The following is a 22,498-nucleotide window of genomic DNA, read 5'->3' on the forward strand; positions in this document are numbered from 1 at the left end:
GAGAATGAATTAGTAAAAAATAATAAATTGTGAAAACTGCAAGAAATTTTTTGTTTACTATACAATTTACTTGAAGTTATTACTCAAAACTAAGATACGCAAGCAAAAAAAATGAAAAAAAAATTTAGAGGAAACGTGGTTAAGAAACGGTCTGTGTGGTTGAACTGCACTTGTAGTCAGTACTGTAAAACTAAAGAGTATGAAAATGAAATCACTGGAAAACAATGCTGTCTGTAGAACCTGTTTGTCAGATGACTCAAGAGGAAAAGACTGTCAACAGATTCTTAGTACCTGAAATCATTTTTATAAAAACATTAGAACTTCCTCCTTGTACATTTCTGACTTCATTTCTGTGGTTGATAATTGCATAGATTGTTTACAAGACCTGTTTTTCAGGACTATAAACAACTAAAGTAGAAGTGGTGTTTCCCCAGCGCACACCGTAGTTGGTGTGGTGTTTTTCTTCCTGTGAATGTGGTGCAGACAATCCAGGAAAGTCTTTTTAGATGTTTTAAATGCCATTTACAACGTCTTGATCCAATAGATAACATCTGACACTTATGCATTAATTCCTATTTATAGATCAAGACTGACTTGTAGAATCATAATGTTTTCTGTGGCCTCGTAGTGAATGTCGGTATTTACAAAGCCAAGAGCTTCCTCACTTGAACATTGTTTTAAGGAACACAGTTAAAACCTGTGGTGTGACGTACTGCATTCCAATGTTAAACTATTATAAACTTTTATAACTTACGTATGCAGCTTTTTATGAGCTCATATTAATTGAGGGAGCACATGGAATAGGCTTATTTTTCTTTTTCTTTTAAAAAATCATTTGCAATTATAGAACCATTGGTAACACTTCACAATAAGGTTCATTAGTTAACTACATTAGTTAAAATTAACTAATAATGAACTGCACTTATACAGCATTTATTAATCTTTGTTAATGTTAATTTCAACGTTTACTAATACATTATTAAAATCTTGTTAACATTAGTAAATGCACTGTAAAGTAACATGAACAAACAATGAACAACTGTATTTTCATTAACTAACATTAATGAAGATTAGTAAATACAGTAACAAATGTATTACTCATGGTTAGTTCATGTTAGTTAATACATTAACTAATGTTTAACTAATGAACCTTATTGTAAAGTGTTACCGAACCATTTATAATGAACTAGGAAAAAAAAAAAGCGATTAAATGGTCGGTCAGAAAAAAACCCTTTCAAGTAAATTTTAACCTAAAATCTTTTAGATTATGTCCAAGCCAAGGCCTTACTCTAAGCTATACTCTTAGTTGGTCCTTATCTGGTGCAAGCTGGTCCTTAGTTGGTCCTTAGCTGGTCATGAGCTGGTTTAAAAAAGCTGGTTAAGTGCTGGTCCTAAGCTGGTCTTAGGCAACTAGCACCATCTTAAACCAGCTCATGACCAACTAAGGACCAGCATAAACCCAGCTCAAACCAGCTGCCATGCTTCAAAACATACCTAACCAGCATATGCTGTTTTTATCAACAGGGTTAAAACTGCTTTTTTAAAAGACGTTTATCAGATGTTTGTACACATCAGATGTTTTCTAGATTAAATGCTCTTTAGCAGACACGCACATTTTAACACGTATACGTGTTATGCATGTCATAATGCGGCAAAAAGACGCTCAATAGACCCAAAGTTTTTTATATTTTCATTTTTTTTTAAAACGTATGTACATGTATAACACCATACTTAGTATTATATTACCTTTGCATCAAATTACAAAAAACAAGTTAATGCTGCTGTGAGGGTGTTTCTAATACAGCGGCTATGGGAGTGATGACGTCTAAAGTCCCCGCCAAAGGAAGTATTCCCTTTTAGCAACTTGTTAGCAACTGCCGTTTTTAAGACACAATAAAGGTTTAAAAAAATCACAAGCAGGTTATAACTGGTGTGTTTTATGTCATAGATCAAAACGTGAAAATATTTAGAGACTTTGTTAACCACATTCAGGCGATTTAGCAAAAACCCATTCAAAAAACCCATAGACTTTGGGGCGATGGAGCCGGAAGTCCTAAAACGCTAACTCGCTTCCGGGTTTTGTATACAAAAACACGTCATCCCTGAGGTACTCTATAGAGGGTATGCACGTGATGTCACCGTCGACCGTTATGACTGCGGTTACGCCCACTGAGTGGCAAAAGACTGAGTGGCAGCAATGGTTATCAGCGTGAATGCTGCAAAAAACACAAAACACATCCAAAACGGGAAAGAGCTTTGCGACTGACTGTACAAATAGCTTTCACACAAAATCTAAGGTATATTTTAACAGACTGCTGAAACCTACAGAAAAAAGAAGCAAATAGGTCGCTGCAATTCACAGAAACAGCTGGACTCCAGGCAGAGAAACATGTTTTGCAGTTATCATTTTGTGTCAAAATGTTGGATTTTGGGGTAAAATCATACCCTATATATTGTATTGCTATATATTGTGTTGACAACTCATCAATTAAATATTTACCATCTTATATTCTGCATAATTGGGTGTTTTTAAATAAACACTAACAAAAACTATACAAGTTTTAGGGCTGGACGATATGACGAAATATATAACATTGATATAAGTGATCACTAGGATTTAGACCTACCTATATTGTATTTATATAAAGCGTTCACAGGCCGATTTGCTTTATGTGAGTTATTTCCCCAGCATTGAAATCAGGCACATATAAATGTCAGGAAACACGATTCATAGCTGCATGTCAATATCCATGGATTAGGTTTCTTTGACATGTTATAAGGAACACTTTCGAGCTCAACCTTTGGTGTAATTGTTTGTAATTGTTTTGTTTCCCCTATTAAATCCAGTCATGCAGCAGTTTCTTTTGCCACTCAGTCCAGCTGAGGCAGCGCGTTCCGGCGGGAAAGTGACTTCTATGCATACCCTCTATAATGGCATTTTATGACGACTTCCGCTTCTGAAAAACCCGGAAATGTGAAAAGGTTCTATTGAAGTCTTATGAGGAGGTAACCATAGCAACGTTTCGCTGCTTGACCGCGTTTCATTACGAAAAACATAGGCGTTGTCATTAGCCTACTAATCAATTTGTTATTGATTTGCACAATACAGTATATCACAAAGGAACTTAAGAGTAAAATAAATTTAACATAAGTTGACAGTCTTGTATGGAATATAGCTAGCTACTAGCCAAATTCGTTAAAAGGTTCGGCTGAAATCATCGAATAATTCGTACAGATGGATATATTTTTCTTTTATGTCTGTTATTTATATTTGACTACAATTCTATGACTGAGTAATGCTCACGTGAAATTTATAAAAACACGCTGCGTTATTAACTAAATCTGATTAAAAAACACTGAACCTGAAAACAAACAAACAAAACATCAATTTGGTTCTGTTAATCACGGTTTTATTTGCAGCCCATGTAAATATGCGAGATGTATGCTGTGTTGGTCACATGACTCGTGCTCATGTTGCGCTGACTGACTGAGTGAAGAGGATCAGTTTCACACCCGCTCTTGACATCTTTCACTGAATTAACCATGATATCCCGGGACGAAATACTCAAACCCATATGGTACGCCTTTACTGCTCTGGATTTAGACCGAAACGGGAAAGTATCCAAATCCCAGTTAAAGGTAAGCAAAACTTTAATAATAAACTACTCCAGTATCAACTACGGAGAGCACAGCGCTCGAACCTGTTTGAGTAACTATTAGTTTCCGTGTATTATTAAGACAGTCGTTTGTCCACTTAAAAAAGAATGTTTGTCCATACACATGATTTACTCACACGAGTTGTCTCAGCTGTGCCTTCTACATATTTAAACAGACCTTATAATCAAAATAAAGTTTAAGAAAATGTCAATAATAGCTAGCAGAGAATTTCTTTCTGTTCTCTTTTTAACCAGTAAGATTATTCCCTTTCGATGGCCTTGTTCGATACTACTGGCAGTTGCATGAACATTAGGGCTATTTTTCAAGATATTTGCAGAGTATAATGTAATATAATAAAAAGCGAAAGAGAGGCACATACTTCATTTGTTTACTAAATTTTTGAATACCGCTTGATTAGTCTTGCAAGACTTTCACAAAGGTGTATGCAGATGTGTGCACTGATGTGGAGAGACCGAAGTAATCAGATTGTCTTTATCATTTGGATTTTATCAACTTCAGCAAAAAGTTGAACCCATTCATTCTTTTTTTTTTCTTTTTCTTTCATTTTTTATGATAATAATAAAATCAAATCAACCTAATATTCTGTACAGAGTATTTTGAGTTTCTTCAAATCACCATCCTTTGTCTAGATTCCAGCTCTGCACATCTGGTGGACACTTGCTGGCTGCTTTTTCTTCACTATCCACTTAAAACATTTCTATATTGACTGATTTGTTTCATGAATAAATTTATACATTGTACACAATTTACGTAATTTACAGATTGAATTCCAGGCATTTGAGTATAAATAAGCATAAATTCAATCAGATTGAATCTTGAAGGTGCTATAATATGTAAGAATTTTCACATAGAATTCACATTTTTATTGCCAATGTGTGCACAGCTTGTAACGAAACTTAAAGGGGCCATGAACTGCATTTTTCTTTTATTTAAGATACATTATACTATTTTCTATCCTGTTTTTGACCCTCTCTTTGAAACACACTGTTCAAGATTTGAAAGTAAACGCAGACTGCTATGATTGGGTAACAGTTTTACATATTAAAATAATTTTCAACAGCCCTGCCATTACATCTTGAAAACTTCAGATGTTAAAAAATATCTTGTTACATGTGAAACCTTTATGCATATTACATATGCTTTATACGTCTTGGTTGTGGCAAATAAACTTTAGCCCAAGCTTTACTCACCCTCAAGCCACCCTGGGTGTATATGACTTTCTTCTTTCTGATGAACACAATTGGAGATATATTAATAAATATCCTGACGCATCCCAGCTTTATAATGGCAGTGAGTGGGATCAATGAGCTGAAGAAAGTGCTTCCATTCACATCCATCCTTCATAAACGTGTACTCCACACGGCTCCGGGAGGTCTTCAGAAGGCCTTCTGAAGCGAAGCGATGTGTTTGTAAAAAAAAATAACCATATTTAACAAGTTATGAAGTAAAATATCTAGCTTCCTCCAGACCGCCTTTTATATTCAACTTAGGAAGAAATTGTAAACTGGCGTCACGTAAGTTGAATAGGGAAGGCGTAGGACGTAGTGTAAGCTTTTTGAACTGCAAGAGTTTTACACTTTCTTCGTACGTTGAATACGGATGGCGGTCTGGTGGAAGCTAGATATTTTTCTTCATAAAATACCCCAGTTCACTGCCATTATAAAGCTTGGATGCGACAGGATATTTATTAATATTTCTCTGATTGTGTTCATCAGGAACAAGAAAGTCATATACACCTAGGATGGCTTGAGGGTGAGTAAAGGTTGGGCTAATTTTTATTTGAAAGTGAACTAATCCTTTAACTACTTGGAGTTACCACAGTTATAATTGACAAAGGATGACTTACGATGTTTCGTGTAAATGGAATTATGAAAGAACATTGTTTGTCGCACTGTCATTCTTATAGGCTGTTGATCGTTCCAAAGACTGTGTTTTTCTACAAATTGACGCTGCAAAACGTCTTGTAATCCTCAGAGGCGTCTCTATCGTTTTTTTGTTGCTGTAGTAATTCTGTGTTTGCGTCTCTCTTGTATTTACTAATACATGACATGCGCGAATCAGTAGGTGGGGATGAAGAGAAATTAGATTTCTCAATTCATGACCCCTTTAAAAAAACGAGATCTTTCCCAGCTTCCTAGGTTGTCTATGAAAGCCTGTAGACTTGTTTTTATGTGAAGGGCTAGGGATGTTTTTGCAGTAAAAAAAAAAAAAAATTTTGAAAAGCAAAATTTACGCACACTCCAGAGAGACATGAAACGAATGCAATGTTCAGGATAATGCCAAAAGAGCTATTCTCAATTAATGCAAACTATAGTCTCACAGACTTTTTACTTCAAAGTGAAGAATGAAAAAGAACTTTAGGTGTGTTCGACTTGAAGTGGTGCTGCTCAGACTGGTGTATAATAGGCTATCCCCTTCTTATTCAATAAGTTGCTGGCTGCAGTTCACTTAATGGCCACCGGTGTCACTAATAACAAGGGTTTCTGAATTCTACATATAGCCCTTTTAATCCTTTTTTGCATACTGAATCCATTGCGATCTGTCTCTCTCAAGGTGCTGTCTCACAACCTGTGCACCATACTGAAAATCCCTCATAACATTTCAGCCCTGGAGGAGCACTTTAAAGATGATGATGAAGGACCAGTGTCAACACAAGGGTACATGCCCTACCTGAACATGTTCATACTTAATAAGGTAACAAATACACAATCTCTTATCAAAGCACAGCTGCAGTGCTGTATTTCACTTCAGTTCTGTTCAGATGACAATAATAGCATGATTGCATTGTCCCATCAGATGATAAAGCCTCATCAGATATGTCACGAAATGAATAACAATAGACATCATACAGTTTAGGCCTACCTCTCACCAGCATCAACACAAGCTTGTGTCTGTTTTAAGAACAGACGTTTATATTTTTTTTCTCTGGAATAAGGCTACACATTATTTCCCATGACTCACAGAGATAATCTTTTTTTTTTTTTTTTTAATCTGTCTGTTTTTCTGTACCAAGGGTCAAAAATCTGGGATACAAAATCTAATTTAAATCTGGGAATTAAAAAGATGAAAAATGTATGATTGTGTACTATTTCTAATTAAATAGGTCAATTCGTGTCACTGATCATGTGACTCTTTGTACAGACTGTTCCACTGAAGCACAAGATGCTCTTTGGATCATTCTGCTAATTAAAAAAATTATTCTGTCATCAAGGCAAACATACAAAATACCAAGGCTCGGAAATTCATGTGAATTTTTCAGTTTAACTGAAATTGTTATTCTGATAATATCATTTATAGGTAACTCTTTAAGGTGAGGTAGTTACACATAGTAATAACAGTAGATTATGCATAATTGCAAGCAACTAACCCTAAACCAAAACCTAACCAACCCTATAGTAAGTACATGTAGTTAATTAATATTACTCCGTTCTTATTTGTCTAATTACGCTGTAACAACATCACTAAAATAAAGTGTAACTTATTTATAATATAAAATAAATTAATTTAGGAAAAAACAGATGCATCTTCACTAGTGGTCTTAAACTTTTGTGCCCCATGTATTTTAATTGATGAAGTTATTGATTATTAAAATCTGAAAAATGGAATGGGAAAAATAGTTGATAAATACTAAAGAAGATAAAACCTAACATGGCAAAACGGCTGTAGGAAAGTTGATGTTCATGAGCCGTCACTTATGACTCACAAGTGCATGAGACTTGTTACTCACATATTGATGTTTTTTATCTGTCTCCTGAAAATGGAAATTAATTTAAATAAGTGAGTGTTTAAAATTTAAATTCAGTATGAGATTTCATGCTGATTTAAACTGAAATTACTCTCAGTGGCCACAGCATTAGGAGGTTTGCCAGTTATCATGTATTGTCCTCTAGTGTTATATTATTAACAATCATGATATTTTAGCTGTGGGCTCAGTTTGCTACTGATGAAATATATAGGTACAGTATACACACTTTGTGTGTGTGTGTGTTTACATATATATCTCATTAGCTAAAATATGCTGTAAACATACACATTTAGATTTGTGATTCTACAGGCATCTCTTATCATCTTGTTGGTGAACTGCATTTATTCACTGTGTCATCTTGTGGTTGTTGTTTTTTGTCAAATCTAATGGAAGTTTCTATACATCTTCATCTTAAAAACGAATGGTATCTTACAAATAACTTACAAATAAAGGTCCTTTATTGGCATTGATGGTTCCATGAAGAACTTTTAACTTCCATGGAACCTTTCCATTCCACAACAGGTTCTTTATAGTGGAAGAAAGTTCTTTAGATTATTAAAATGTTCTTCACACTAAGAAAGAAAAATCTTTTAAAGGGATAGTTTACACAAAAATGAAAATTCACGAATTTCTTTCTTCTGCTGAACACAAAGATATTTTGAAGACTGTTGGTAACCAAACAGTTGATGTGCCCCATTGTCTTTCATTGTATTTTTTTTTTCCTTACTATGGAAGTCAATGGGGCCCATCAACTGTTTGGTTAACCATATTCTACAAAATATCTTCTTTTGTGGTCAGCAGAAGAAAGAAATTCATACAGGTTTGAAACAACTTGAAAGCAGGATTTTCATTTTTGGGTGAACTATCGCTTTAAGAACTGCTGACTGAATAGTTCTTTGCAGAATTCAAAATTAATATGGCATTGTTGACCAAAAAAAAAAAAAAAAAAAAAGGAACCTTTATTTTTTAAGACTGTGCAGTATGATTTGTTTTCCCCCACACTAAACCATGCCACCAGTACACAATGATGTGTTACAGTATCTTTAAAATCATTGATTTCAATCCAGTGTCATGTTCTTAACTGACACGAGTGGAACCTGTTGGGCTCTTCTGTTTCTTTTCGACTTCACAGTTTGATGTGTTGTGCATTCAGAAATGCCTTTTCCATCCTGTCAGCTCAAACCTGTTTGACCACTCTTCTCTGACTTCTCACCAAGGCATTTTTGTCATCAGAACTGACACTTACTCAATGTTTTTGGTTGTTTACACCATTTTTTTTTTTTGTAAATTCTAGAGACTGTGTAAAAATCCCATGAGATCAGCAGTTTCTAAAATAGTCATACTAACACATCACGTACAGTATTTCCTCACCCATTATGATGTTTAGTTTGAACAACACCCTAAAAAAAGTCATTAAATGTATGGCTCAATGTACAGTGTTAATATTTTCTGCATTGATTATTATTATTACAGGTGTTTTTCCCATATTTTGAAATACAAACTGCATTGTGTTGTGTTTTAAGGTTGAAAAAAATGTCTGTAAACTTAGTGGAAAACGTAGCCTACTGGTAATTTAATGCCCGGGCGTTATACATTTTTCTACACGATTATTGCTTATAGTGAAAAACCTAACCTTTTGTCCATGTCTGCATGTTTTTATACATTGACCACTGAGTGTATATTTAGATCTTTTAAGTTTTCATAATGCCATTAAGAGTATCTACTTCATTATATTACATTGATCTCCTTTTCTTTGTAACATGTCCTACACCGCATATACACCATTATATCATATACATAGGCAGAGGGTGAACCAACTCCAGGGTAAGGCTAAAGAGATGCACTTCCCCTTTAAAAAACATATTTTATGAAGTAGTTTCAAGTTACATGTCGCCGCACAACCCACACATCCCAGCATAAACGCTCCAGATAAACTATTTGTTATTAAAACATCTACGTTTATAAACCACTGCTTTACTTTTAACAGAAAAGCAAGCATACTGTATGCGGGATTTGGCATTGCAAAAAGCACGCAAAGAGCGCTCCCTTTATAGTCACTAAAAAGCTGTCACTCACCTTAGTTCATCACGATCTTACAAAGTTCCGTTATAATCAATGAAGTTGACTGCACAGTGAATCTCTTAGTTACATAATTGTTTGTTATAATGAGAGGATTTATGAGCATGCAGAACTCAGAATCCACTCAATGGAGTTTTAGTTCAGCGCTAACTTAAACACCACTGATTGGCCATTGCGTTCGTATATGTTTGTGATTGGCTACATTTCTCAATGCTGCAAAAACATGTTGTAAATAGAAACCTTTGACACTCTCCAGAGCGCAAACACAGATACACATTGGATCGTTTGCCAAATATGTTTCACCAATATGCTATTATTACGGAGAAAAGCTGCACATAACTGCTGATCTCTTTTCTTTTCTTTCTAAAAGCAACCAGAAGCAGCCACAGGCAGTGGTTTGAGTGAGAAAATTCCACACTAGTCTCAAGTCCGTGGCCAGGGGAAGGCTAAGCCTTGCCCAGCCTTACACACACTCCGCCTATGATCATATATCACGATATCATACGGCTCTCTGGAATACTTGATTTTGATTTATCAGTTGTGGCATTCTTTGGTCAAAACCCTTTATATAATGACTACTAAATAACATGAATATATATGATATAGTTGGCCATGTTCACACTGAAGTTCACAAGCAACAGAATTCCTTACTTGCCTGCTGGTATTATCTTTAGACAAACTGCATGCCTCTACATATAAATTCTGCAGAAAAGATTTGACATTGTAGCCCTAAATTAAATTTGAGTCATTTTTAATATTTGAATTGCAGATCCAGCCCAACTTTGACTTCGCAGAGCTGAATAATATGTGCTGGACTCTGTCTGCACCAAAGCATATCAGCAGCAAGAATCTGCTCATCTCAGACAAAGATACCTTCAAGTTGTGGTGTATCTTCAACTTCCTGTCTGAAGATAAATATCCACTGCACATTGTCACCGAGGAGGTTGGTTCTAGTACTTTAATCTTAGGGTTTTTTTTATACATACATATATATATATCTTTGAAATTATATGGAAATAATGAGGTATCTCTGTTTTGTTAAAGCTTGAGTACTTACTGCGCAAGCTGTTAGCAGCAATGGGTTGCAGTTGGAACGAGGGCAGATTTGAAGACTACAAAATGCAGCTCAGTGCAAAGAAACATCATATGAATGCATGGGAGCTGATTGAGCTTATTGGCTTGGGCCATTTCACTAAGGGCATAAACCCTCAGACCGTCTCCATGGGCATCAATGAGGTCTATCAGGAACTTGTACTGGATGTTATTAAGCAGGTAAGAGTATGTGTTAAAGGATTAGTTCACTTCAGAATTAAAATTTCCTGATAATTTTCTCACCCCCATGTCATCCAAGTTGTTCGAAAAGAAATTAAGGTTTATGAGGAAAACATTCCAGGATTTTTCTCCATATAGTGGACTTCAACAGTTACAAATGGGTTGAAGATCCAAATTGCAATTTCAGTGCAGCTTCAAAGGGCTCTACACGATCCCAGATGAGGAATATGGGTCTTTTCTAGCAAAACAATCTGTGATTTTCTACCACAAATGCCCGTCTTGCACTAGCGTCCACGACTTCACACATTATGTAGTCACATTGGAAAGGTCACGCGTGACATAGGCGGAAATACTGAAAGACTCCACATCATTTTCTCCTCTAAATTCAAAATCGTCTGACATCGTTGTTTTACCTTTTTTTGTAAAGGGCGTTTGACTTAGTCTTTGCACGTTCGCTTTGTAAACACTAGATCGGTACTTCCGCCTACGTCATGCGTGACCTTTCCAACGTGATTACGTAATGCATGGTGCATCGCAGAGCTAGTGCAAGACGAGCATTTGTGGTTAAAAAGTATATAAATTTTTTTTTTTTTTTTTTTTTAGAAAATGACCGATCGTTTTACTAGACATGACCTTTATTCCTCGTCTGGGATCATGTAGAGCCCTTTGAAGCTGCATTGAAACTGCAATTTGGACCTTCACCCCGTTGGTCCTCGTTGAAGTCCACTATATGGAGAAAAATCCTGTAATGTTTTCCTCAAAAACCTCAATTTCTTTTCGACTGAAGAAAGAAAGACATAAACATCTTGGATGACATATTGAGTAAATTATCAGGAAATTTGAATTCTGAAGTGAACTAATCCTTTAATGTATTTTAATATGGGCATTCCAGGTCTGCTGTTGTCTGTACATGATAGTCAAGTGTTTAAAAAAAAATTGTCAGTTAAATTATTTGTGCAAAGACCACTGACTAGCCAGGGAACACTGGAGAAATAAACAGATATCCCTGACAGATCATTAACTTGCTATCTTTTTTATTCAAAAGGGCTATATGATGAAAAAAGGCCATAAAAGGAAGAACTGGACAGAACGATGGTTTAAGCTTCATCTTAACTACATATCCTATTATGTGAGTGAAGACCTAATAGAGCAGAAGGGATGTATTACGCTTGATCGCAACTGCTGTGTCGAGGTAAAAGCTAGAAGATTTTTTTTTTTTGTAGTAGTATTTGTTGTTCAAAGTTGAATTTTAAAGGTATTTCCCAATGCATCCCAATTCGCATACTTGTAAACCCAAAAAGTACTCTTTTTGGTTAAGAAAAAGTACATACATTTGAGAATGTTGCAGAAGAGTATAGGCCCATTTTGGCACATACTGCTACGTCAAAACTGTGTCTTAAACAGACCTCACATCCTGTCAATCATCTTTCACAGATAACCACCTCATTTACACATTCTACGTTTCAGTTTATTTAATTTATGCTACTCAACAATTCTTCCCACCATATTGGAGAGAAAAGAACTGGCATGTTTATCTGTCATTTGTGGGTCTTTAATGTGGAGAACTCTCTTTATGTTTTTGCATAATGATGCATTTAAGAGTTAATGGCCAAACGCATCTTTAAAAACGATCACAATGTTGTTGCAGATTAAATAAATTTATATTTTTTTATCAGGTTGGATATTGATTATTAATCACTCAAACTCCTTTATCTAAAACTCTCTGCTTAATCATCAGTCTTGCACATCCATTTTTACGCGTGTTTTTAGTTCTGAACTGAATCCTCCTCAAAAGCGCAATGGGTTGTGGGCAATATTAGGTCTGAACTTCGAATTTCCATCGGAGATAGTAGAGCATCTGTATACTTTTAGGATACTCATTTCAACATACTATGAATTGGGACACACTCATTCCCATTTCGAATACTATTTTGGATGGATAGTTTGCGAATTGGGATGCAGTTCACACAAAGAAGAATATTTTGTCATCATTTAAACACCCTCATGTCCAACCCTGTATGATTGTCTTATGAAAGCAAATGTTTAGCAGAATGTCCAAGCTACCCTTTTTCAGATAATAAGTAAAAATAATAATAATAAGTAAAAAGAGTATTGTGGGAGTCAAAAAAGCCCCTGAACGTATCATAAAAGTAGCTCATACACCTTATGACTTATATTGCGAGTCTCCTTGAAGTCATACAGACAGAATTATAGTTGTTAGTCACCAAAAATCTCTTTTGCACCTCCATATATTCAAACTTGGCACCTCAAGATCCAAGATGCGTGTTTTATAACAATATAGATTATTTCATGTTGTGTGACTGATCACGGTGTGTTATATTTAAATACAAGCCTGACTGGAAATGAAAGCTATGGCAGGACAACATACAGGTTTGGAACAACATAATGGTGAATAAATGATGATGGAATTTTGATTTTTGGATTAACTATCCCTTTAAATATCCAAAATGCTTTGTCTTTGCAGTCCTTACCGGATAAGGATGGAAGGAAAAACCTCTTCATTATTAAATGTGTTGAGAAAAGTTATGAGATCAGTGCATCGGATAAAAAGACAAAACAGGAGTGGATTCAAGGTATCACATATCTTTGGTTACACTGATGACATTGAAAGTTTTGTACTGTATATCCACAACTCTTCCCTCCCATTCTCTTACTGAAGCATGTTTTTGTTCATGTGTATGTTAGCCATCCAGGACTGCATTGTCCGCATAAGGCAGGGCCTTTCCTCCGCACACCGAGAATCCAGACAGAAACGCAGGGAGCTGAGAAACAGGATGAAAGCTGAACAGGAGATCATGGAGAACAGAATGAGACAGCTGCAGTTGGCCAATGAGAGCAAACAGGCCCAGCTGGAGGCCATGAAGGTACTGTGGCCTTCCTTGAATCGTTGACAGTTACAAACATAAGTCACCTGCTAAAACGTCTTAGATTTCGAGCCATTTAGTAGTATCTCTGTTAGGGATGTTGGATTAAATGTGTATTCAGTAGTTCTTTAGCTAGCAGTAACATTGGCTTTCTTTGGGTACTTTAAAGGGTTAGTTCACCCAAAAATGAAAACTATTCCATGATTTACTCACCCTCAAGCCATCCTAGGTGTATATGACTTTCTTCTTTCAGACAAAAACAATCAGATATTTAAAAATATCCTGGCTCTTCCAAGCTTTATAATGGCAGTGAATGGGGGGCCCAATTTTGAAGCAAAAGAACTGCATCCATCCATTGTAAAAGTACTCCACATGGCTCTGGGGGGTTAATAAAGGCATTTTGCAGTGAAGCGATGGGTTTTTGTGAGAATTTTTTTTTATTTATTTAAAACTTTATTAACTATAATAACTAGCTTCCGGCAGACTGTACATATTGATTTGTGGTGGACGAGTGATCCCGGACCCGAAGCATGACGTAATGACGAACACGGAAGTGCAGAGGATAGAGCAAAACAAAACACCGGTCATGAATTAGAAATCTAAACTGACAAAATTTAAAGAGAAATGTCGCAGGATTTCGATATAAGAGAAGAGGAACTTGTTTGTTGCACAGCCCAATTTGTTTAAATCGCAAGAGGCGTCTAAGCTTACGATACTCCTACATCCAATGTTATACATCGCGTCAGGGGGTTACTCTTGTGGTGCAAGTCGACTTGGCAGTATGCGTACGGTCATCTGCCGGAAGCTAGTTATTTTAGATTGTTAAGTTTTAAATATGGATATTTTTCTTACAAAAACTCATCGCTTCGCTTCAGAAGGCCTTTATTAACCCCCAGAGATGTGTGGAGTACTTTTATGATGGATGGAAGCCCTTTTTTTGCTTCAAAATCGGGCCCCCCATTCACTGCCATTATAAAGCTTGGAAGAGCCAGGATATTTTTAAATATATCTCTGACTGTATTCATCTGAAAGAAGAAAGCCATATACTGCTTGGATGGCTTGAGGGTGAGTAAATCATGGGGTAATTTTCATTTTTGGGTGAACTAACCCTTTAAGTACCGATAACACAATGCCATCTTTCGGCATTGCACGATCGTTGTTACATCGTTTTACACAATACTATTGAGTTTTAGTGACCGGTTTGCACAATAATACATTCTCCTAGCTGTTAAACAAAACAGAAACAACTTATGCATCTACTTCTCATCTAATCTTTCCACATTGTGTATACTGTACTGATGTTTACTCTTATTTTTTTGTCTTGCACTCATTTTTGTCTGTACAAGTACTGATTCTCCCATTGTCTCCATTAGTAAAGCACGATAATAAGTGATCACCAAACTACACTACTCTACACTACTAGTGTATCTACAGAGGCGCTGTCACTGTGAAGATTCTCTTCAATTTTTAGTGAAATTGTGCGTTCACACCATGTTGGAATTACTGTAATTACGAGATTCGGACTTGTAAAAAGCGTCCACGTCCTTGTAGAACTTGTAATTACAACTTGTAAGCTCCGACTTGTACCACTTGAAATAGCTGAATGAATGTGAGGTAACTGCCTTAAAGAAATTTAACAATGTTAAATATTTAATTAATCTTAAAGAATAACGCAATGACAGCGCGACTACTTTGAACTCATGAATGTGAATTACATACAGTGAAATGATTGTCGGTGAAAAATGACACAAAATAGTGACTAAAATATTTCAATGCAAATAAATAAATTAGTTAATTCTGATCTTATTCATCAAGTCTCACTCACACTGCAGCGTCGTGATCACTAGTTTAGAGCGCTGACACCCTGTGGGGAAATCACAGTTTATGTTGGATTAAAACTTAAAGTTACGTTGAGTTTAGAAAAGTCTGTACATGTAATCATCAAAATATCTCTTCTCCTGTGTCTGAATATGTCCGGATTTAAAATCGTCCCGAGGAATCTCATTTTAAGAGGCATTTAGTCAGCTAGGTTTGTACAGCACATTGAGTATATATATATATATATATATTTATATATAACCGGAAACAACTGAACAGTATTATTTTAAACCGAATGTGCATCACAAGGCTCAGTGTAAGTAGTCCATTGATAGTGTTTCATAGTGGCGTTGATAACTGTTATGAGATCAATCTTCATCTCATGTGAGTGTATATAACAATCAGATGACTCTTCACAAAAACACAATTTATTTTATGTGTGAAACTTGTTAAATTAGCACCATACAAATGAACACACTTTTAAACGATAAAACACATAAGCTAGCCATTTAATTCTTTTCTCTCTATTGAAATACCGTTTTCTTTTTGTTCTCTTTTTAACTTCCCCCTTTGCCACATTTTTAATCACCTACATTATTTCTGTTTATAGTGCACTATTAGCAATGGTCACACTGTTAGTAATATGTGAAGAATGTTTCACATCCTTCTCTATTTGTTGTTTTTTTCCATGTTAAACCTTTAATTAGGTTTTATGTTAAAAGACTCTTGCAAACCTGTTCGACCATGAAAAGAAAGCTACTGAAGCTCTTACTAAACCTATTCTCATCTCTAAACTGAAGCTGATAAATGTGAAGATATTTTTAGAACAGTTTTTATTGTAAAACAGCTCTGCTGTCGGAGCCATAGTCTTGTGAATCATGCTCTGACATATAGTGCAACAGCACTGCAGGCAACAATCCCAACTGCTGATCAAATATTAGCAAAAAAAAAAAAAAAAGAAAAGCCCAAAAATATAACTTAAAAATGCTTTGCTTTTGCAAATATTTTAGGACACCTGCAAAAGAGAACTCCTGAGCCATGAAGCCATATTTCCTGTCTATGGGTGGTTTTGACAGTTACAGTTCCTGTTTTATATTTTCAATCTCAAGGGATTTTTACATACCTCATCGCCTATGAAGCACAAAATATGATTACTCCTAGACTAGTTTGATTTTTAACTCCTGTCAATCATGCAAAGCCGGTAAACTTGGAAACTTTTGCACAATGCACGCAGTGAAAATGCAAAAATGCATATCTGGAGTCCCACACAACTAGACAACTTTGCAACTCAAACAACACTTTATAACACACATCTTAACCACTTCATGTATAGAAACTTGTTTCCACCATGAAATAAAAAATAAATAAGGTAATTGCGACTTTTCATCTCACAATTCTGACTTTTTTCTCAGAATGGCAAGATAAACTCACAATTTCGAGTTATAAAGTCATAATTGCGTGATATAAAGTCAGAATTGTGTGATAAAGTCAGAATTGAGTTATAATGACAGAATTGCATAATATAAAGTCAGAATTGTGTGATATAAAGCCAGAATTGTGAGATATAAACTCGCAATTGCATGTTATAATGTCCAATTGTGAGGGGAAAAATACTTAAGTTTTTATAGCTCGCAATTCTGACTTTATAAGATGCAATTGCGAGTTTATATCATACAATTCTGACTTTATAACTCGCAATTGTGAGTTTATGTCTCGCAATTCGGAGAAAAAAGTCAGAATTGTGAGATAAAAAGTCACAATTACCTTTTTACTTTTTTTATTTAGTGGCGGAAACAAGCTTCCAATAACTTTAACAAGCTGCACAAAATGGTTCTGAATGCCTTGCGTCATAGACTTGTACTGTAAGTGCATTGTTGTAAATATGTATTTGTGTGTATACAAATTGTGGGATGAACTAAAGTGATTTTGTTGAAATCAATAGCTTGGCACAGCTGCTGATTGAAACTGGAACTTTCTTTTAATATTAAACAGTGACTGAAGGCTAGTTGTTATTTGTTGTTTTTCTCCCTGTACTCTCTGGCTCACAGAAACCTTGTTAGTTACTGCTTTCATTTTCTCTGGATGTTGCAGAACCTACATGAAGCGTCACTCAGGGGTGATTTGGAGGAACAGAGAAGACTTCAGACCCAAGCAGAATTACTGGAACGATACAGACAAGACCTGGAGCAGGAGAAAATGGTAACTACAACAGCCTTATGTCTTGTTCACAATGACAGTGATTTTATTGCTGGAGGTCACCAGGTTGCTTGTAGGCGTTCATTTGGCTGGATACCCTAACATAATTGTAAGAGGTCAAAGCTTTTGAAAATCTGTTCACAAATTGAATTTATTGCTGGTTTTAAAGGGTTAGTTCACCCAAAAATGAAAATTATGTAATTAATTACTCACCCTCATGTCGTTCCACACCCGTAAGACCTTCGTTCATCTTCGGAACACAAATTAAGATATTTTTTATCAAATCCGATGGCTCAGTGAGGCCTGCATCGCCAGCAATAACACTCCCTTTTTCAATGCCCATAAAGCTACTAAAAACATATTTAAAACAGTTCATGTGAATACAGTGGTCCAACCTTAATATTATAAAGCGACGAGAATACTTTTTGTGCGCCAAAAATAACAAAATAGCGACTTTATTCCACAATATCTAGTGATGGGCGATTTCAAAACACTGATTCATGAAGCTTCGAAGCTTTACGAATTATTTGTTTCGAATCAGTGATTTGATTTCATGGTGACTTTGCTGAAATTAAGGGTGTCAGTTGATTTAAATTTATATATATAAATATATTATATATATAAATTTGTTTTTGCCAAGTAAGACATGTTCCTGGATCAACATATTTTGTTGATCCTGGAACAACATTCCTATCCGAAAATTTAGTCCTAACCTTTTCCCAACCCCTAAACCTAACCCTACCCATAACTTATCCCTAAAATCAGAGGGAAATGATACTTTAATAATACTGTTGTGGAAGCACCTTACCCAGGTTGTAAGCCTAAACTTGACATAAATGGTAAAGTTGTCCCTCAAATCTGATTGGTTGATTGGATTGTTGTTCCAGGAACATGTTGTACTTGGTGAAATCAAGTTCACCTAATGCATTTAGCTCATTTTTAAGAAAAGAAAGAGAAAATAACGCATAATTATTGTATACAAATGCAGCTCTTTTCTTGTCAGTTTGCAAGAAAAAATCTAAAATCTAATAAAAAATCTACTGTTGCAGCTGCACTTCTGCGCCACATGTGCAGGATGTGTGAAAAAGGTCTGATGTATTAAAGAAATTTAAAATGGCTTCCTAGGCTCGAATGCAGATGGAAGAGCAGGTTGTTGAAAAGTCCAGTGAAGTGGAGCAGTACTTTCAGCGTATGCAGGAACTGGAAGACATGTACCGTCAACTGAAACAGGCACTAGAGGATGAGAGGCAGGCCAAAGAGGATGAAGAAGTTGTTCGCAAACTGCAGGCCAGGTAACAGCGCGCAAACACGCAACGTTCAGATTAAGTATTCACAGAATTATGGAGAACATTTGTGCATTTTATTTGCAGGCTGCTACAAGAGGAGGCAAACAAGAGGCGTGAATTAGAGCAGATTCACCTGCAGCAACAAGAGGTCTTATCCCTGTCCCAGAAAGAGAAAGCAGAGCTGGAAAAGGAGAAGGCAGAGAAAGAACGTGCCCTGCAGGCTGCACAGGAGCAGCTGGAGAACCTTAAAAGACAGAGACAAGGGGTGCAAGAAGAATATAAGGTAGTGGATTCACAATTTATTGTTCACTTCATCAAATGAACATTGTCCTTTTCTAGTATATTTTGCTTTTCCAACATATTTGATTTTAGCTCTGTGGTTCTCAACCAGGTGTCTAGGGCCCACTAGGGGGCGTCAGCAAACTTCCAAGGGGCCCTCAAGTTGACTTAAAGGAGTTATATGATGCTTTTTAATGTTTTCCTTCTTCTTTAGCGTGTAATGTCACAATGTGAATTGTTAGCATAATGCCCGCACAAAGGCATATGCAAAGAAAGAAGGCGAGGCTTCAGTGAATTGAGGTGTTGTCGTCATGTCGTGGAGACGCTGTGTGTTTATGTGAGAAAGCAAAACTGCTTTGTTTGGCCTTCCAAAAACTGATAAAATTAGGAATTAGAGGTTAAGATTTATTTATAAAGCTGTTCCTGAGCATTACAACCCAAAAGTTTGCTTATGCACAGTGCATTTTACAGAGGACAGCTTCCTGAACCTGGGAGAGCACAACGCCGGCTATATACAAAGACTAACATCCTGCCCAAGTCATGTTTGCAAAGTTGGTTCTGATTGTTCGGCTTGATCGTCTGCAATTTCAGAATCTGACTCGGGCTCAAACTGATATGGTAAAACCGACGATTATTAACTGCGTGTTTACTATTGCTTAAAAAGCCTTGGAAGCAGATGCTCACGATTATAGTAAGGGGCGTTACATTCCCGACACACGCTCGAGGTGTTTGACCAGTCACAACGCACTGGGTCAGCTGGCCAATCAGAGCACTCTGAGCTTTTCGGAAGGAGGGGCTTTGTAGAATTCAGTGCCTTTCAGACAGACTGGGAATAGAGGAGCTGCAATAATGTACAGTATGTGAAAAATAATGTGTTTTTGAGCATTAAAGCATGTTAACCTATTCTATTCCACCCAATAAGCAAATAATGAACTTTTAAAATAGCATCATATGACCCCTTTAAAATGATTTAAAACACAAAAAAACAAACTAAAATAAGCTAAAAGTGCTAAAATCAAGATAATTCTTATTTTATTTCACCCCTCAACAACTATGTTATTTCTTTGAAGAACCATTGAAGATTTCCACTGTCTTGAAAAACCTGGATATATGAGAACTCCTGATTATAATTATGCATAATAAGTGTATTTCTAGACCTTTTTTTTTCCAAATATTCCATATCCTTATCTGATAATCATGAATGACTGGAAAAGTCAGATTCATTGGCTAAAAATAGTGGGAACCCTGAAGAACATTCAGCAATTCAGCAAAATGTTCACCATTTTGAATTTAATGATAATTATGGTGGTGAGAAGAATGACAAAGGTTGAGAAGAATGAAAACCACTTCCCTAGCACTAATGTCCCTTTCATCAGACAGAACAGACATTTCAATTTTTCTTGCTTGTTGTTTCCACTTTTATACTCAAAATAAGATCTTTTTTAAACATAAGGCAAATGATCAGGATTTCAGTGACCTTTATTGTTTTTTAGGCCGTTACAAAGAAACTGGAACGGGCAAGTAACAAGACAAAGACTTGGAAACACAAAGTCTCTAAACATGAGGGCCTACTTCGAATCGTTCAACCAGGTGACCGAGTGTAAAGTTTCTCAAATACCAGATACTGTTACCAAAAGCACCAGATATATGTTTTTTTATGTATTTCTCAGGCAACAAGACACCCAGTAAAATGACCAACTGGGGAGAGGCAGCGTTCACCGAAACAGAGCTGGATCAGATGGAGAAGATTTGGCAGGAGAACAAGAATAGATCGCTTGCTGGACAGTAACACCTAATACATCCATTTGTTTTTATTTGTGTATATTTTTGTTTTGTTTTTTCCATGCAGTCCTCATCCTGATCATATGTTACTGGTTAAATCTGTTGTCACTGAAATCTTTTTTTATTCAACCGTTTATTAATCATGTGCTTGTATAATGAAACATTAGCAGGTAAATGATGTGCAAGTTGATTGTGTTGATTTTGTTAAAAGTGGCATCCACACTTTTTATACTTATATATGTTGTTTTTAAAAACAAATTTAGAAAATTTAACATTATTATCATTCAACTTTAGTCATTCCAAGTGTATTCCCATTCTTGATGGGAAAATAAAATTTGCTTAGAGGTACCTGATACATATATACCTACTGTGTCCTCTAGATGTCCCTGTTGATACACAGATACACTCAGAAGCCCCATTCATACCCACATTTTCTGCACACTAGAGCCACCAACGGACAAAAGATACATAACAGTGATACTGAACAATGCATTTAGCCTTATTCTTTGCTTTTTAACCTTTAGCTTCAGTTTGTTTGAAAATATATAAAAGAATAAATTTTGTAGTTCATGATGGGTTGATGTGGTTCAGTTTGTGTTTAAGAAATATCTTTCAACCTGATTCAACCAAGGTGAATTTATTTAATATTGATAGCTTTTTACATGTGTATGCATTGCATTGTAGGTATACATTTTATCAGTTCATGCTTTTTCTGGGAATCAAACCCATGACCTAGGTGTTCTTCAAAAGAAGGATCTGAAGAAATCTGAAGAATACAAAATAACATTTTAAGTTACTTCTTTTTTTGAGCAAATAAAGCAGTAATTGATTTCATAAATACACAAGTCTGATTTTTGCTTTAACTGTGAGAATCTATCATACATGACAAATGAAAAATATCACTAACATGATCCTAAGGAAATGATTTAATGAATAAATAATTCAATAATAAAATAATTGTATATAGGCTACACAGTTTATTAATATGTAATGTAATTTTATTTCAAACGAATGAGGAAAATAAAGTGGGTTGAATCCAATTGGGAGCTCTAAAGGAAATTTAGAATTGTTATCTGAATCTAAAGGCGGCATCCGCATCTGAAGGCACGCACCCGCACTCCTGCTGATGGGTTGCTGTAGACCATTTAAAAATGTTAAATATCTAAACAAATAACATGTTTAGCTTACAACTGCATCTTTCTCTGATGTTCTGCAATTTTTACTGTTATTTTTAAAGATTATGCTATATGGGAACAAACTCTCATTATAAAGGGATTAACGCTATTCCATCTTTCATTTCGCTCTGGAACTTGGCTCTGGCTGAACGAAAAAATATTTTTGCTAAGAACAAACCGAAATGAAAACGATTCATTTTTAATCTATGTATTTCACAGCCTACACCCATCCACTCATCATCTTACTTCTGAGTGGGAGATCTTCCCAGTTCCCAGGTAGTATCTTGCTTATAGTTCAGGGCG

At 35.8% G+C, this 22,498-nt stretch overlaps 1 protein-coding gene across 1 annotated transcript; it reads left to right on the forward strand.

Annotated features, from left to right (window-relative positions):
• The first annotated feature begins 3,452 nt into the window (after nt 1-3,452).
• Nucleotides 3,453-21,865, forward strand: swap70a (switching B cell complex subunit SWAP70a). Its single transcript, XM_051900851.1, has 12 exons — nt 3,453-3,639; nt 6,232-6,372; nt 10,272-10,445; nt 10,547-10,774; nt 11,820-11,966; nt 13,260-13,368; nt 13,481-13,659; nt 17,569-17,676; nt 18,799-18,965; nt 19,044-19,242; nt 20,732-20,828; nt 20,909-21,865. The coding sequence occupies exons 1-12, from the start codon at nt 3,544-3,546 to the stop codon at nt 21,025-21,027; spliced, it is 1,764 nt and encodes a 587-aa protein (XP_051756811.1). The 5' UTR covers nt 3,453-3,543; the 3' UTR covers nt 21,028-21,865.
• Nucleotides 21,866-22,498: the final 633 nt, after the last annotated feature.

The sequence above is a fragment of the Ctenopharyngodon idella genome, chromosome 7 (assembly GCF_019924925.1).
Source record: "Ctenopharyngodon idella isolate HZGC_01 chromosome 7, HZGC01, whole genome shotgun sequence".
NCBI classification, from domain to species: Eukaryota; Metazoa; Chordata; class Actinopteri; order Cypriniformes; family Xenocyprididae; genus Ctenopharyngodon; species Ctenopharyngodon idella.

Bases quoted from the DNA above. Each gene is read 5' to 3' on its own strand.
- swap70a (XM_051900851.1), top strand. From the start codon at position 3,544: ATGATATCCCGGGACGAAATACTCAAACCCATATGGTACGCCTTTACT. The intron at 3,640-6,231 runs GTAAGCAAAACT...GTCTCTCTCAAG, and splicing joins TATCCAAATCCCAGTTAAAG to GTGCTGTCTCACAACCTGTG. The intron at 13,660-17,568 runs GTACTGTGGCCT...TGGATGTTGCAG, and splicing joins CCCAGCTGGAGGCCATGAAG to AACCTACATGAAGCGTCACT.